Genomic DNA, 18,464 nt, shown 5'->3' with positions numbered 1-18,464 from the left:
ATATATATATATACACACACACACACACACACTTCAATGTTTTTCCCTTAGTTTTATTTTTTATTTTTTATTTTTTATTTTTTAAAGTTTTCATATATCTAAATTTTCAAAACTATTAATAGTTTGTTTGTTATCAGCTTTATCTATATAATATCTAAAAGCTGATACATAAGATTTATTGTTATCAACTCCTTTTAAGCAACATTAACATAGCATTTGGGTCCACCATGGTCCATTCGGTCTAATTCAATCTAATTCAGTCAATTCAGTCTAATTTAGTCTAGTTCAGTCCACTTTGGTTTACTTAGTTCCATTTAGTCCAATTTGATCTAGTTCTATCCATTACAATCCACTTTAGTCCAATTTGTGCCAACTAGGTCTATTCCGGTCCACTTTGGTTCAATTTTGTCCACTTCGGTCCATTAAGTCCATTGGACTAATTGGGTCTTAAATTCATTATTTTTGTATGTTTCCTTTTAAGTTTTGGGCTCAAAAATTCATTCTTTTATATTTTTTATTTTTGGATGGAAAAGTATGAAATTTTATTATGTTTGGGCAAAACTTTTTAGCTTTGGCCTAAAATATACAAACAAAATAGGCATTAGTAATTAAAGATATGAGCCTTAAAAAAAAATAAATATGATAAATATTCAAAATTCAAGTTTTAATAATATAGGCATTATACTTATATTTGGAAAAGGAAAAAAAATGCGACAATTCTAAACTTATATGATATTTAAACTTAATGTAACATGTTCCATAAAACGGTGGTGTACATTTTTTAAAAATATTGTTGGATATGTTCAAATTAGTCAACCAATTATGGTAAAAAAAATCAATTTAATAAAATTTCCTTCATTTATATGAAACAATATGATAATTATGTAATTTAAATATTTTTATTAAATTATATTTTTCATGTATGTATGTATGTATGTATGTATGTATGTATGTATTGTTGTTGAATACAAAATACATTATATGTTCCATTACATAAAACTTATAAAAATTGAAAATATTTTTGAATAATACATGCACTATTTAACCTACAAATTTTACATTATATTCTTATAAAATAATTATATTACATTTTTTTCATGCATTGCATGAATTTGCAACTAGTTTTTATCAATTTTCAATAATTAAGTAATAAGCAAATACCAAAATGTTGCAACTAAATGCAAACTAGGATAGATATGACCCATTTCTTCTTTTATTTCTTTTTACCAATAAGATCGATAGAGATTACTATATTTCTTTGTACACCTGTTCATATAGTGTTAAAGGTAAAAAAGGAAAAAGAAAGAAAAAATTATTTTTAAATTTTAACATTTCTTATAATATTAAGAAAAATACAAGTTATACATTTTAAGTTTGATCAATTACTGTCATTTTCGTCGTTAAGCACTAAAAAGTTTTTTTTTTTTTAAATACTAAGAAAATATTAAATTAATTTTGTTAAATACTAAAAAATATTTAAGTAATTTTGTTAAAATAAAATCTAAAATTTTATAATGAAAAAATAAATCACTATCAATGGAGAGCATCAACAAGAAGAACGACGAAAAAAAAAACACCATACCTATGACCAAAACCCAAAATCAAACACTGAATTTTGATCTAACAAAATCAAACACAAGTACACAACCAAATAAAGCCGAAGACCCTAAAAAAAAAAAAATCAAAGAAATACCCATTGCAAATGTAAATCAAACACCACATTACATTAACAAAACCCCCATCCATAGCGGGATTCACCACATAAAAACATTCAAAACCCAAACACCATTTGAAACCCTCTTCAATCCCAGATTCAAAAGTCACTTAACAACCGAATCCAATACCTAAACCCTCATTAACCCAAAAGCATCAACAAGACTCGTTCTCTAAACTTCTAGTTAGTTCAACTGATAAAATCTTTTATCATCGAATAAGAAATCCGAAGTTAACAGATTGATATTTTAGTCTCTAATAATAAAGAGCAATCATCGTAAAGTAGACGCAATAAATTGATATTTTATGTATTTATATAAAAAAAATTAAAGAACTAAAATACTAAAAATAATTTAAATAATAAAAATGACAATGATCAAACATACCATTTATTTATTTTTTAAATAATTTATATTTTTGCCTTAATTTTATTTCTTATCCTTCTTCCTCTTTACCCCTCAGTCCGCCCCAGCATTTTTTGAACTCTCTGTCTCTCTCTGACTGTGTGTGGTTTTGATGGAATGGAAGCCCTCCAATTCCACTTCCAAATCAGCCCACACCATCATCAACAACTAAACCAACCCAATTTCTTCATGAACTCACACTCACTCTCACTCTCCTCCAAGCTTCTCAAACCCACAGCAAACCGTTTCTTCTTCTCTACCTCTTCTTCTCTAACATCCTTAACAAACTCAGACCACAAAACCCCACCTCCAAAAACTCAAAAACCAGCGCTTTCAACCAACGCTTCTAGAGTTAGAGCTGTGAAGACCTCCCAAGCCCATGAACATGCCCAACTGAAGGAGAACTGGTTGGACTCCCTCACTTGCCCATTGAATGCAAATGGGGCCTCCACTCCCACCAATGCCACAGCTTCCAACTGGGTTATCGGTGTCGACCCGGATATTCATGGCGCTTTGGCTCTCTTGAACTTCAACACCCTCCATTCCTCCATTTCTTCTGCTCAGGTAAAATGGGCTTCCTTCAAATTTCCTTTTTTCTTCCATTTTGATCACATATGTGTGTTTTGTTTGTTTTTATCAAATTTTGAGTGAGATATGTACAAGTTGTGTTGGATTTCTAAGTGGGAATGTTGAGCATAGTGGTAAAATGTGTTTCTTTTTTGGGTACAAATTACTGAACTTGTTGGTTAAATCTCTAGTTAAAGAAGATGGGATAACCCAGAACTGTAACTATTAGTAAAGCAGTAAATATAGGTGTGGATCTATGCGTGTGGTGCATTATTAGGGAATTTGCTTGGTTGCCAGTGTGTACGAGCTTTAGACAAAGCTTTATTTGCCTTTATTTTGAGAATGTTTCCTTGACTATGGTTTTTGTTGAATGGGGTCCTTTGAAGATGGATTTTGATGCAGTGCATTTGGAGCAAGCCTTGTCGGTTCAAGCAAGGCCATGTGGGAATTAGCTTAGCTTGTGATTTTTTTTGCCTGTGACACATTCATTTACCGATGCACTTAGGAATAAGTTAGTTTAGTTTGCTTTCTTTGTTTCTTTGTGTTCATCATTGTGAACTCAATGTTTTTAATATTTTGATCAATATAACTACAATTATTAAGGATTTGATGAGAAATTGAGTAGGATGCTTGTATCTTACTTTTGGGCATTTTTCTTTTAATTCATTTAGGTCTTCGAGTGGTTATTTTGGCAGCTCTGGCACTTGTGGGAAGGGTTCCTTTTATTTTAATCTGTCTTGTTCATCACGTTTTGAAGGCTTTTGAGCGATTTCTTTTTAATAAAATAGATGGGGGATTCGTTTGATGTTTTTTAACCCTCGTAGATTCCCCATTTATCCATATGTATATATACCTTTTTGAGAAACAGTCACACACACACACACACACACAAGGGAGAGGGAAAGGAGTTCTAATACAAATGCACACCACTACTCCACTCAAAAGCCACGGTACCTTGTAGATGATAACTTTGCATTCTGTGGATAGTACAGTGTGATATGGGATAGTGTTCTTCCTGTATGTATTATGCTTTGAAATTTGTGAGAAAGAAATGCTAGACACTTGAGGGGGCAATTTTGATTGACTAAAACACATTTCAAGTTGATGGTGGGATCTTCTCTCTCTCTCTCTTCTTCTTCTTCTTCTTGTAATTATTAAATCCCTTAATAACATAGGATTTAGCTAGAGCTGCATTGCACCCCTTGGTGCTTTTAAAATAAATTTCTCATATATGCATAAAAAGAGAGGGAAAAAAAAGTCTTTTGCTGCAAATTATGACGATAAGGTGGGGTTTTCTTACATTTCTTGTGTGGGGCTTCCATGGATTCAAGTTGTAAAGAAGTAGGCTAGTACAACTAACAGAACTGCTTACATTCCATTTGATAAGGTGCTGTTCAAGCTAACAATGACTTAACTTGTAGGATAGGTGAGTTAATCTTGAGTAAAGTACTGATAGTCATGCTACAAGATAGGATTAGAAAGCTAGCTCATAATCAAAAGTAACACAAATTACCTTGGGCTTGAGCAGCCACCTTGGGCTTGAGCAGCCTGCTACTTGGCTTAATGTGCCTTAACTTTGAATGCGAAGCATAATCTAGCCACCATATTAGTGTAAATATTAAAACTGGCAACACATTTTAAAACTTGAAATATTTCGTGATCAATACAGATTGCTTCATCCAGTTATATGTTACTTTTAAAATAAATTTTGGATATGTGAGAACCATAAATCTAGATATTTCTAAGCATGGCTTCTGAAAGAAGATATGTGTGGTGAATGTGTATCATAACATTTTGCATGGTTTTGCTTTGTAATTCATCTTTTTTTTTGATAAGTAATAAGACTTTTATTCAACAAGAAGAACGCAAACAGCCATTACAGGTGTTCATGATGGTGAACACAAAAAACAGCAAACAAAAACAACTAAAAACAGAATAAGAGAAGCAACTTAAGAGGCACTACTAAGGGTAGAAAAGAACTCCAAAGTAGAAGAACAGTTTGAAAAACCCCAACACTTAGCCCATTCAAAAAGAGTATTTCGGCTGATCGCTTGTAACTGATCAAGCGTTCTCTCCAAACTCTCAAAAGAGCGCCGGTTTCTTTCCAGGGGGGGTGGGGGTGTTGCAGAGAGAGAGTAAAGAAAAAAAAAAAAAACCCCGATACCTATGGGAGCATCAACACTACGAAGCAACTGAACAATTGACTTGGCATCTAAACGTCGTCGAACACTTTTGCCAACCAGTACTGGCAAGTGTGGAGTATCAAAACCTGTAGCATTAGACCAACAATAATAATATCAGAGAAGAAAGTCTCTAAGCTTGAGACGTCCACAAGGCCTATAAACTCATTAGAGAATCAGTATTATTGAACCAGACAAAGCAAGATGCAATAAAACCAAAAACAGATAAAGCACTTAAACATGACAGGTCAAGTCTTGTATTGTCCTTTCATGGCAAAACAATTAATAAGTGCAGAACGCTTATCAATTGAAACATGAAAATTATAGCCATGCGAGGCCTCAGAAGCTAATAAAATAGAATCTTCTTCTTAAAACAATCCCCATCCATTGTTGAGATACATACATACATATATTGTGTGTAGGTCTAAAAAATAATTACAAGAGATGCTTCCAAGGGAATTCATCCAATCATATAATGATTTTAGAAATAAAGAATTCAGATTTATTTGTTTAAGCTTAAAATGTCAGCTTAATTTCATCCCGCTTATGTACAACTTTTTAAGACATCGCTTTTACTAAGTACAGTTCTATTTTTACACCGTTTATTTTTTAAACAAAATAATCTCATTCAAACGCACTCTTAAGTGCATTGCAGTTGAGCTTAACGCTATTAAATGTTTGATCTCTGTGCTCTTGCCCTAAAATCCACATAATGCAAGGTCATATTGTACACCAAATCTTTTAGCTACTATTGCCACCAAACCTTCCCTTCATCATGTAAGCATCTCCATAATTTTCCCAAGGATCACCAACTATACCCAAATGGTGACCATAGAGCCTTTGCTACTATATAATCTTACTAGATGGGTTGGATGGGTTGGATTGGATTTTGCTTGTATTGGGGAGGATGATAGGTTGTCCCTTGAGAGGGAGTTCTCGAAAGAAGAAGTCTCCCAGGCGTTGGCAGAGATGGAGGGGGATAAAGCCCCTGGCCCGGACGGGTTCACCATGGCATTTTTTCATAAATGTTGGAGGGTGGTGGAGGATGATGTGATGGCTGTTTTTAAGCATTTTCATAGGTTTTCAGTTTTTGAAAGGTCTCTTAATGCTTCTTTCCTCACACTTATTCCTAAGAAATCTGATGCTGTCAATATTAAGGATTTTCGGCCTATTAGTTTGGTGGGCAGTGTTTACAAGTTATTGTCTAAGGTGTTGGCGAATAGGTTGAGGGTGGTTTTAGACAGTTTGATCTCGGAGACCCAAAATTCCTTTGTTGGTGGAAGACAAATTTTGGACTCAGTGTTAATTGCAAATGAGTGCCTGGACAGTAGATTGAAGAGTCATTCCCCGGGTGTAGTTTGCAAGCTGGATATAGAAAAAGCTTACGATCATGTTAATTGGGATGCCCTTCTTTATTTGTTGAATAGGATGGGCTTTGGGTTGAAGTGGAGGGAGTGGATTAAGGCTTGCATTTCTACTGTTCGCTTCTCAGTTCTTGTGAATGGTTCCCCGGCAGGCTTTTTTGGAAGCTCTCGTGGGTTGAGACAAGGAGATCCGCTGTCCCCTCTTCTTTTCCTCTTGGTTATGGAAGTTTTATCTCNTTGGGGAGGTGATAGGTTGTCCCTTGAGAGGGAGTTCTCGAAAGAAGAAGTCTCCCAGGCGTTGGCAGAGATGGAGGGGGATAAAGCCCCTGGCCCGGACGGGTTCACCATGGCATTTTTTCATAAATGTTGGAGGGTGGTGGAGGATGATGTGATGGCTGTTTTTAAGCATTTTCATAGGTTTTCAGTTTTTGAAAGGTCTCTTAATGCTTCTTTCCTCACACTTATTCCTAAGAAATCTGATGCTGTCAATATTAAGGATTTTCGGCCTATTAGTTTGGTGGGCAGTGTTTACAAGTTATTGTCTAAGGTGTTGGCGAATAGGTTGAGGGTGGTTTTAGACAGTTTGATCTCGGAGACCCAAAATTCCTTTGTTGGTGGAAGACAAATTTTGGACTCAGTGTTAATTGCAAATGAGTGCCTGGACAGTAGATTGAAGAGTCATTCCCCGGGTGTAGTTTGCAAGCTGGATATAGAAAAAGCTTACGATCATGTTAATTGGGATGCCCTTCTTTATTTGTTGAATAGGATGGGCTTTGGGTTGAAGTGGAGGGAGTGGATTAAGGCTTGCATTTCTACTGTTCGCTTCTCAGTTCTTGTGAATGGTTCCCCGGCAGGCTTTTTTGGAAGCTCTCGTGGGTTGAGACAAGGAGATCCGCTGTCCCCTCTTCTTTTCCTCTTGGTTATGGAAGTTTTATCTCGGATCCTTAAGAAAACCGAGGATAGTGGGCTGCTTCATGGTTTTCATGTGGGACCAGTGAACTCTATCGGGGTTCGCATATCTCATCTGCTATTTGCAGAGATACTATTCTGTTCTGTGATGCTTCTAGAGATCAGTTGTTGGCTATTAGACTGGCTTTGTCTTGCTTCCAAGCCTTTACTGGATTAAAGGTAAATGTGGGGAAGAGTGAGATTGTCCCGGTGGGGGAGGTTGGTAATATTGATGCTTTGGCTAATATTCTCAGTTGTAAGGTGGGTAGCCTGCCCATGAAATATTTGGGCATGCCTTTGGGCACCCCGTACAAGACTGCATCCATTTGGAACCCCATTTTGGAGAAGATGGAGAAGAACTGGCTGGTTGGAAACGTCTATATTTGTCTAAGGGTGGTAGGATTACTCTCTTGAAGAGTACCCTCTCTAGTCTTCCCACATACTATCTATCCTTATTTACCATCCCTGTAGCTGTGGCTGACAGATTGGAGCGTATTCAGAGGAAATTCTTGTGGGGATCTTCGGAGGAGTGTTTTAAACATTCTTTGGTGGCTTGGGAGAAGGTGTGTTCACCTCTAGAGATGGGTGGTTTGGAGGTTAGGAAGTTAGGTCACTTTAACCAAGCTCTACTAGGGAAATGGTTATGGAGGTTTGGCCAAGAAGGAACTAGTCTTTGGCGGAGGGTTATTGCCACCAAATATGGCGAGGATCAAGGGGGTGGAATACTAAAGATTGTAGAAGGGCACACGGGTGCGGCCTTTGGTGGTATTAATGCGGTTGGGCGAGGTTCTCCAAACACTTAGTTTTTGTGGTGGGTGATGGTTCCCGTATTCGTTTTTGGCATGATAGGGGGTTGGGGATTTCACTCTTAAAATGCTCTATCCTCAGTTATTTGCGTGTTCTAGTGACAAGGAAGCCTATATTTCTGATTTGTTGGAGCATCAAGAGGATGGGAGTAGTAGATGTTGGAATGTGAGATTTTATAGGAATTTTCATGAGGGAATTTGAGGCTGCCTTCTCCTTCCTAGAACTCATTCAGTCTCGGATCCCACGAGGTTTTGGGTGGGATAGACCTCATTGGTGTCTTAATAGGAATGGTAAGTTTGATACTCGGTCCTTTTATCATAAGATCAGGGGTACAGATACTGCCTACTTCCCTTGGAAGGGGATTTGGAAAGTCAAGGTGCCTAAGAGGGTGGCTTTCTTCTTGTGGACCGCAGCACATGGCCGGATCCTTACCTTGGATAATATCCGGGGCCTTCCTTTGGTGAATAGGTGCTGTATGTGCTGCTGTTCAGCGGAATCTGTGGACCATCTTCTCATTCATTGTCCGGTAGCTTATGCTTTGTGGGTGCAAATGTTCAAGCTTTTGGGATTCAATTGGTTATGCCAGGTTCTGTGGTGAGTTTGGTGTCTTGTTGGAGTAATTGGTTGGGAAAATATGCTTCCGATGTATGGAATATGGTTCCTGGTTGTTTGATGTGGGTTGTTTGGTCCACCCCCCCCAAAAAAAAAAATTATGTCTTTCAAATGGCCTGATTTGAGCACTGAGGTTCAGCTGACTGCTTTATCTTCTATTTGCTACTCTATTCCACTGTCATTCTGACACCTTACTAGATCCTTTCTTTTTAATTTAAATCTTGTGAGTTCATCACCTTTATGTTGGTAAATCCTTATGAGAAGATACATGCTTTTCTCTTTCCTTATGTTGTTTTATTTTGTATCTTCCCATGCTGTGCAACATCTGGAAAGATGTCTGGCTTTCGTTGGTTGGTTTTTGAAGCAATCTTCTACAGATATACTTATATGGATGCTGTCTTGTTATAAATTCTTGAGTCTTTTTCTAATAAACCAACTCTTCTTATTTTTCAGGAACTACTGCATATATAGAACAATCAATCCCATATCCACAGGATGGAAAACAGGTTTTTCTCTATAGAAGATTTTGTTTTTGTCCTTTCGTAGTGCTTTTTTTTATGCTCTTATCATGATCACTGCAATTTTTTGTTCTTGAAAGTTTAGCAATTCCATTTGTGGTGTTATGTTGGTATTCTGTCAAATAACAGTGCAAAAGAACCTTGCTAATCTACCACTGTGATCAAGAGAAACCAGCTAAGTCCCACCCCTATGCCATGGCAGCAGGGAGAGGTTCACTTTTGATCTAATGCATTACTGTACTAGTGCAATCAAAATTAAAGCTGCTCACTCTGCAGTTACTTGTCATCTTATCTTGACACTTTTTGAGTTTTCCACTCAATAAGTACCAGTTTATGAGTTTGGGCTCGCCCTAATGCTTAGAAAGGAATCTGTTAGTGATTAGAAAGAATATCATAGACATTTTCTTTTAAGCAACCTTTTTTCCAGTTAGAACAAAAAAATGTTCTGAAAATTTTCTTCTTTTGTTTAATTCCTTTGCACCTGCACCCACTATTTCTGTATTGAATTGACATCTCACCTTTGAAAATGGGAGTACTGCTACACATGTGAGTTTTTCTCATTAATGGGAAGTTCGTTACTCAATGGACATTAACAGTAGAAACTTTGAGATTATTATGAAATGTCAGAAGTTTTAAACAGTACTTATCCCAAAAAAAGAAAAAGAACCAGAAGTTAGTGGAGATGCTAAAAAGGTTTGAACTTCTAGAGAAATCCAATGTCATATTCATCCGATAATATTGTATCAAACTTACTCTAAAGGTGCATACTCTTTTTTCTGATTATGCAGTTTTAGATTAAGTTTAATGAAATCTTCAAATAATTGAAAATTTTGTACAAGTGATGCATCCCCCACCCCCCAAAAAAAAAAAAAATGTTGGAAAGGTTCGTTTCAAAGATATAGAAACAAGTATCATGAGAACTATATGGAGGGAGAGAAGCAAAAAGATATTTAATGGTGTGAGCTTCCTATGATGTAGCTTAAGTCTATATTTTTGAGATCATTGTATAAATGGAGGCTTTCTTTTAGCTACATCCTGGGTTCATCTCTTTTAGATTTCATAGATTGATTGAAATTTGCTTTTTATTCTTTAGGTGAACCTTTTGCATACATTTTGGATACTTAAGGTTTTTCTTCGGTCTGATAAAACCTGTTTATTACTCATTAAAAAAGAGTAAACTAAACTTCTGATCCATCCTGCTTCACAAATTTTGTTTTCTAAAACATCCTGAGATTGTTAGATTGTGTTCAGTTTTGCCTGAATTTAATTTACTACCAATTTCTTATAGTTCATGCTATGGTATTTTCTGTTTCTGAATGAAGGGGTGGTGGAGTGGAGGATTTGGGTATGGATTGTGGATTGGGGTCTTAGTTGCCTCAGGATTTTCTGTTGTTCCAGTTCCATCTCTATCATGGAAAAAAGAATTTGAACTCACTGGAAAGAGCTCTACTAAGGTTGGTTTGATCTTAAGTTTACACATTAGCAGGGCCTTTTCTCATTCATATCTAATGCAGTCCTCTTACTTTGATTTGTTATTCTTTCAAATTTCCCAGTAATTGAGCTGAAAGCAAATATAATTATGCGAACATTATTCCATTAGGTTGCCCAAAAAATTTGAGAATACCCTTAAGATATCACATTTATATTGTTGAAAAAAAAGATTCAAATCATAAATCTGATGTGATAGTTTAATTATTAATTACACTTTCTAATCTTTTGCCTTTGCACCTAGATTTTTTTTAATTATTAGGGATTTTCTCTTGCTTTAGATATTACTTTGTAACTTTATGCTGGCTGTGTTTTTTGTTTCAAACTTTTCTCTGGTATTTCTTTTTTCCGTCAAGTAGAACATTATCAACTTCCTTTTACTCAATATAGATGTTGGATTTTGACTTAACAGGATAATAGCCGGAGAGTTGCATCTGAATTATTTCCATCGTTAAGTCCGCTACTGAAAAGAAAAAAGGATCATGGTAGTCATACTGTCTCCTTTATTATGTAGAAATTTATCCTATGTTAATGTTATGATTAAATGATAGAACTTGGGCCAAACCCTTAAGTCATGTATTGTGTTGGAGTTTAGTATCGTGTGGCTCTTTGGTGTATAAATCGTTGTTTTGACATATACCATATATGGTTAGGTCTTTAGCCAACAAGCCCACAGAGTCCACAGAATAAATGTTGCCTTGTGAAGGGTCTGGACCATTCCAAGTGACTTCATGGGTAAATACTATTCCCAAAATTTCTTTATGGGACCTTCTTGTACACTTTCTGTGTACTAGATTGTCTCATTTGGGTAATAAAAGTTTTATTATGTGACACCAATAAAAAGTAGGGTAAATATCCATTGTTCTGGAGAGACAAAATTTTGTAAATTAATCTTTTTTATTTGTATCACTTAAACATACTGGGTTAGTGAAAATGTAGTTTTGTTAACATATCAATTATTATTAGATTGTTTTCCCATTTGCTTTGGTTTTGATTGATTATCCTGAAATTTGCAGGAAGGGCTGAGGCTCTACTCATTGCTGCCTATGGCAAGGGCTTGAAGAATTTAAACCCATCTTGCATGTCAGAGGAATTGGTCCCTTGACATGGGCAGATAGCCCCAGCAGATCTATTTGACTACATTTAGATTCTGACATTCCAGATGTCAATTCTCTGAAACAGATTAGTGTTGTGAATGAAAATTGGACCGATTGACAAAGCGGCTTAAGATGTTTGCTCTAACATTTTGTGATACTGAATAGAAGACTGGCATAACCATTTATTGACAATCCTATAAGTATTGTGGGATTGAAGCCCCCATCCTGTACAACTGTACATCCCATTGTAATTTTGCACATATTAATCAAAGGAACGTTAGGTCATTTTTGGTAACTACTTCTGTTTTCAATAAATTGTATTTAAGAGTGAACAAAAAACAGTTGTGTGTGTGAGGGTCTACGCATGCATCCCACGTCTTCTTCGACCTGGATGTGCTCACACTTCTTCGACCTGGATGTGCTCTGTGAGCACATACACATCTTCAAGGCTGTGATTGTGTTGTCATGGTGGTTCTTGATGACCTAGTTATGATTGGGGGATACAGATTGATGGTCAATGGAGAAACATAAGGCAGAGGAGAGAGAAGGCAAAGGTGTCGTGGTAGATGGGGGTAATAATGGTGATTCCAATGGTTCCTCAAGGTTGGCTTCTTCTCTGCATATTTTTTCTTGGCCTTGGAAGCCATTGGAATTTAATTTCTTTCTTTTATTCTTGGAAAACAAATACAAAGATTTGAGAGAGAGAGAGATTTTGAACTCTGGTACGAGTTCATTTGTGGCTGTTTTAGAAATTTGAAAACAATTTTTTTGGACTATGAAAAAAAAAAAAAAAAAACTGTTCTTAGAAACAGAAAATTGAGGGAAAAAAATTAGTTACCAAACCTAGTCTCAGATTCCTTAGATAGGACAGGTCACTTATAAAAGATTTTTATTTTTATTTTTTGAGAGAATTATAAAAGGAGATTGAGATAGCAATTAGACAGCAAGTCAGGAATAGCCCTTTCTTGAGAAGGAACCAAAAAGCAAAAAAAAAAAGAAAAAGAAAAGAAAAAAAGACAAAGGGTCTTGCTACCTGATCTCACAATTAGCAACTAAATTACATACCAAACTCAAAAAGGCTATTTAAAGCCAATTTTCTTTAAAACGTGAATCCTCAGCTTTTGTCTAGGGTATATTAATGGCTCATCAAGAAAACTTCTTCCCTCCATTGGAAGGGTTGCAGTCATTTGCTCTATCTTCCAACGGTTATATTTCCTGTGAAGGTTACCCTTGTGCATTTATTGAAGGGTAACCTCAAAGATGACTCCATCAAGATTTCCAACAACACTTCGAGTCCCGGATACTTCACTTATGTGCATCCCATACCGGGTAGCTTCACTAATAACCAATGAATCCATACTGCAGAGAGGAAAATGAACATGTAAGAGAGAAGGATTCTGAGAAAGGTTAGCATCTGCAACAGCCATCTCCTAGCAGTCAAAATTAACAAAATAATTGCCACCATGATGTTTCTGTGATCTAGTTAACAATCCAGATTCATGCAATAAATCAATAAAAAGTAGCTACAGCGGGCAGATATAGAAGATATTGATAAAGTACTGTACAAGAAACAGCCATTGAACAATGAATATTCATGGAAGAGCATTTACAAAAATGGACATTGGGCTTAGATAAAAATCATTGTAGCGAGGGTGATAAATAATCAAAGAAAGAAGGTGAGAAAGAGAGTATCATGTATATCCCCTTTTTATAATTTCTACCATATTTTTATTCTGCAAAATTCCTTACACAAGATGTGATACCTAATAGGTCAGATCTTCTAGATTTTGCCAAATCATTTTATTAAAAGGGTTGGCCAAATTTTAAAGCAGTAGCCTAATAATTCAGTGGGAGTTCTATTTGGATCAATCCATACTTGCATCAGACCCATATATGTCCAAGGCTTTGAATTCTATTAGTTCTATATATTCCTAAAATGTTTCAACAATAACTTACATCAGAATCAGTAGGTGTGCACATCAACTAAGGAATCTAGTCAATCCACATGGCGCTAGGGGGTTTAGAATAGAATATTTCAGTGACAATGAAGTAATAGTACTGTCTATCCATAAAATTCATTAGATGAAGCAATCAACAAAATTTGGTTGGACATTGTGAAGAAAATCACAATCCACATCTGTTTTTTTTTTTTTTTTTTTAAATAATGAATTACTTACATCTTAGCTCGGGATACATAGGCAAGTATGAATTTGCACTTTCCTTTTCCTCTTATTTGAAGAAGCTGTTTCACAGTGTCAAAAAGCAAAGGAATGCTGGACTGCTGAAAGCTTATCTACTGTCAAGGAAATGTGATGGTGTGAAGCAAAGATGAAATGCATGATACATGATAAAGAGATGTTTTAGGTTTAGCAGCCATAGCTTATGATAATGAAACTTGGCCAGGTAAATGTTTTCAATACAAGTGCAACAACATAAGTAACAACAACGATAACAAATGCAATGAAAGGTATAGAAGAAATTAGAGAGACCTCATACAAAATAACCATTAAGAACAATGTGAACTCATAGAAATGCTATGATTGACATAATAGATTAACTATTACATCCTCAAAGAAGGATATGAATAGTTGTTCCAACTAGCCAAGTTCACAGATTTACTTCAATTTTATGTCAATTGCAGATGCAGGTCTGACAATTTTCTGGCTTTTGTGCAGTTATGCACTTTATCCTACTATTAGCACTTAAGTATTGAATAAAAGTGAGTTTTTTTGAAATTATCAAAAATGAGAGGAAGAAAGAAACATTTAAGGATATAAATGTCGGCTCCAAGAACTAAATCAAACCCTCCAGAATATTTTTGTAAAATTTGGTTAATCTGGTCAGAATTTCCCCATTCTAGCTTCTCAGCAACTAATCCTGCATATAGGAGAGGAGGGGGGGGGGGGGGGTTGTCTTTTTTCTATTAGAATTATGAGCTACAAGTCTACAAACCATTCATAGCAAGATTCAAACCACTGTAAATTTCAATCAACAAAAACAAATAACTAAACAAGTAAAGGAACAATACCCATTAATCTATAACAATAACTCTCTTCTGGGTTGGCGAGAAAACATGCACCCACAAATTTTTTTCAGTACCCAGCAAGAGAACAAATAGATCTTTAGCAAGAACAAAGCATGCAAGATCTATTTTTTTTTTTTTGATAGGTAAAAAAAAATTAAAAAAAAATTCAGATCAGTGTTGGTACCTGGTGGTTTTGGTAGCAGATTGGTGTTGCTTGGTGTTTTGTTGATCAAAACTCTACCTTTAAAATGTATTTCTCAGATTAGATTAGACAAATAAATTTTTTTTTTAAAAAAAAATTACAAAGGAAGGCCTGCTGAAGAAGACGAAGAAAGAAGAAGAAGATGAAGAAGATTTTCAACGGGTGACAGCTAAAAAGAGAGACTTACCCACAAGGAGACACGGAGAGGGCAGAGTTGAGAGGATATGAGAGGCGTGAGAGTTGGCTTGCGCAGAGCTGAGAGATGAGATGAATTTGCTGAGGCTGTGCATGATCTGAAGAAGACACCTTGCCCTTTATTGAAGGGCAATTTTGGTAATTGAAGTCACCCCCAATGGATATATATATAAACGCCCACACCAACTTTTACAATTATGGACTGAAACAAGCCATTTCTCAAACGCGCGTTTCTTCACAAATATAAACGCAACTTTTGTCAAAAAGTTGCGTTTTATACTCACCAAACATTGAACTTGGGCTGGCTTTTTTAAAAAGCCAACTTTTGGGCTCAAAACGCCCAAACAAACGGGCACTTAGTCACACCAAACATTAATTTTCTCTACATGTGTCTGTGGAGTGTGATGTGAGTAATTTGTAGTTTGTTCGTTGATAGGTTTTTCAACCAGATTTAACAACAAAATTTGTCATAATTTAAAATTACAATATTATTCAATATTTTTTATTAAAAGTAAATTTTGACAAATTTATCATTAAATTATATTTTCTTCATATATCCTCTATGCTTGCAAAATTTCTAGAACATAAAAATCAATAGCTAAGTTATTAATAAATGATTTAAATTGTAAATTTTTGTAGTTTAAAATTATACATAAAATATAATATTTATAGCTTATAAACAAAATTTGACATATTAGAGCTTAAAGAACATGCAATCCAACAGTTAGATTTTTAAAATATATAACAATGTTAATGATATCGAGTAAGGTTGCATTCTTAGGTTACAACCAATTTCATATATAGCTAAACTTTGTCCTATTAGTTTATCATAGTCACTAATTATTGTTTAACACGGCCTGTTACACACTGTAGGACACACAATCTATAAAATCGTATTTTAAAAACATGATTTCAAGTATATGTTTGGATACAAAGTCTGCGTTTTCCCCTCTTTTTTTTTTTTTTTTTGCTTCAACCGCAATTGTTGACTAAGTCAACAGTGAACAGTGCACCCGTGCACTGTTCATAGGTCCCATAAACTTCACTTTTCAACAACTTTTTCATTAAAAATGAGTCCCACGGCACTATTCACACATTTAAAATTATTTTGCTACAATATTTTCAATTTTTAGTTTTCAGTTTCAGTAAAATAAGTTCTATCCAAATGGACCCTAGATTGACACTTCAATTGATCATGCTCAAGCAAGATATGAACAAGTCCTCACTAGCAAAGTGCTAGGATTGTTCACTCAATTGGCATTCGAAGGCCGCTGAAGCGAGATAGTAAAACCCACCCGAGCTAGATCATACCTACTTGAGGGAGATGGTTTTAAAAGGTGAGAATTTTTCCAAAAAAAAAAAAAAAAGAAGGAAATTAGGGATTTGAGTTGTATCCTTGAGAGAAATTCACAAGATTCTTCAATTTTGTTTATTGAATCTTGAGGATTCTGGCTTAGTTGTATCCTTGAGATAAATTTTCTGATAACCGTATAGAAAACTCAATTGAGTAAGAGAAAATATTTCCTTAAAAGAAAATGATATCCATGCTTCTAAGCCTATTGTTCTTGTGTTCTTACCATTGTTCACGCTATAATCCCCTAAAACTACATATGTAGTAAAGATTGCAATCATTATATAACAGGCAATATAAGTTTTAAATCATATCATACATACAGATTAGCAATTTTTTTTTTTTTTTGTTGGTTTGAGGGTTTGAATATTGAGAAACTAGTGGGGTTGAAATATAAGTCTTCAAGTTAATAAAATGTTTTGATGATAAAAAAAATACAGTTAATGTTGACATAAATTTAAAAGGAAATTTTTTAGAAAAAAATTATAAGGAAATTTTAGTACTCCATTAAAATTATCCTTAAATCATCTGTGATATGTTTAATATTTTTTAAAATAAAATTGCTTCTATAACCAAAATAATTTATCTCAATTGTGGGTTCAGTTAATTTAATTGATAGAGATTTTTGTGGTTAAATGATATCTAAGGTTCTAATCTTATCTACACCAAAAATCAATTGATGTTTATGATGGTGTAATGAAAATCCACGAGTCGTATCTCATCCATATAAGTCATCCAAAGAAAAGAAAGGAAGAAGGAGCATGCTCGTCCATAACAGCCTCATCTGTCCATCTTTAAAGGACGGACGAGATTGTTGTGCCCTGAGCATGATTGAGCCTTAGACGACTCAAATTCCCACCAGGTGTGAGAGACAAGTCGAACCATTACAAGTAAGTCCAACAACCGTTGTGGAATGCAGATCCAAATAAATGTAACTTCCATGGCAGTTATAGAAGTTACCTCTGAATCTTTCAAACTCCTCAATAATAGGAACGGTTATCAAACAAGTAATTGTTCCTCGCATGCTATATAAGCGCTCACCAACGAGAGGGTAGGGCATTCTGATACATCAAATATATTTGGAATTACAAAAAGACTAACTTTGCCATCAGAGGATTCTTGGCCGGAATCTACCGGTCTCCTCTGATTCTGTATTTGTTTTCTCAGGACTCAGTCACAAAATCACCAATACCTGAGACTTTCAGCCCACTGATATCACAAGATTCATCAGTTTATATTTGATGTTAAAAAGTAATTATCATTGAGGGAACACCATAAATTAAAATTCTTTCATATTTACCAAAAAAATTAATTTATTTCAATCATAATTTTAACGTTCAAATTATGCTCTTAAAAAATCACATAGGAATTGTATCATAAAAAGACTCTCAAATTAATGTTGGTTCGTATTTATAGTTCCAAAATGCAAAAGTACATTAGTGTAAAGGACAAAATTTAGCTACTTAAGTTACAACCTTACTATTTCTCCAAAAAAGAAAAAAAGTCACAACCTTACATAGCCCTCGTTTGGGAGGAAGGAATTAAATGAAATGGAAAGGAATGAAAAGAATAGTTTTAGAAAATTCTTTTATTCCCTTGTTTGAGAGTTTTAACGGAGAGAATGAAAAATCTATTCCCTTATTTGTGAGTTTAAGTTTGAGGGAATAGAATGGGTAGAAGGGAATACTCATTCTTCTCTATTCCCTTAAAACCTCAAATTTTTCATTCCACCCAAAATTGGAAGAAATGAGAGGTAATGAAATTAGATTTAATGAATTCTTTTGCTAAAACTTCCAAAATATTCCTATATATTAAACATTTATTTTAAAATAGGGGTCTAATAGTGATATTGTCATAAAATAATTTCATCCAATTCCCTCTATGTTACTCTTAAACAAGATTACTTATATTCTATTCATTTTCATTTCTTTATTTTAAAACATCCAATTAAGGTTACTTAATTCCATTACATTTCTTTTTTCTTTTTTTTTTT

The 18,464-nt window shown here is 34.8% G+C and overlaps 2 protein-coding genes and 1 long non-coding RNA gene across 3 annotated transcripts in view; 1 reads left to right on the top strand and 2 right to left on the bottom strand.

The window, feature by feature from the left end:
- The first annotated feature begins 2,150 nt into the window (after positions 1–2,150).
- LOC112035812 (Holliday junction resolvase MOC1, chloroplastic) lies at positions 2,151–11,748 on the top strand. Its single transcript, XM_065762069.1, is given in 8 exon segments — positions 2,151–2,681; positions 3,071–3,109; positions 7,918–7,941; positions 8,186–8,231; positions 9,049–9,101; positions 10,436–10,567; positions 11,014–11,086; positions 11,618–11,748. Coding segments are annotated over 8 exon segments (945 nt in total). The 5' UTR covers positions 2,151–2,234.
- Positions 11,749–12,574: 826 nt separating this feature from the next.
- LOC112035805 (uncharacterized) overlaps positions 12,575–18,464 on the bottom strand; it is a 9,952-nt gene continuing 4,062 nt past the window's right edge. The window contains exons 4-6 of the mRNA XM_065762090.1: positions 14,474–14,575; positions 13,876–13,987; positions 12,575–13,057 (exon numbers count right to left, since the gene is read on the bottom strand). Coding sequence (XP_065618162.1) covers positions 12,937–13,057; positions 13,876–13,987; positions 14,474–14,575 — 335 coding nt within the window. The 3' untranslated portion in view covers positions 12,575–12,936. The remainder of the gene's footprint in view (positions 13,058–13,875; positions 13,988–14,473; positions 14,576–18,464) is intronic.
- LOC136062693 (uncharacterized) lies at positions 14,928–15,349 on the bottom strand. The gene is made up of 2 exons (XR_010624422.1): positions 15,113–15,349; positions 14,928–14,964 (listed from the first exon to the last, which is right to left on the bottom strand). It is a non-coding gene; the product is annotated as an uncharacterized LOC136062693 (long non-coding RNA).

This window comes from Quercus suber, unplaced genomic scaffold (assembly GCF_002906115.3).
Source record: "Quercus suber isolate HL8 unplaced genomic scaffold, Cork oak 2.0 scaffold_441, whole genome shotgun sequence".
Classification (NCBI taxonomy): domain Eukaryota; kingdom Viridiplantae; phylum Streptophyta; class Magnoliopsida; order Fagales; family Fagaceae; genus Quercus; species Quercus suber.
Note: the sequence above shows the minus strand (reverse complement) of the source record. Positions and strands in the feature narration are given on the sequence as shown.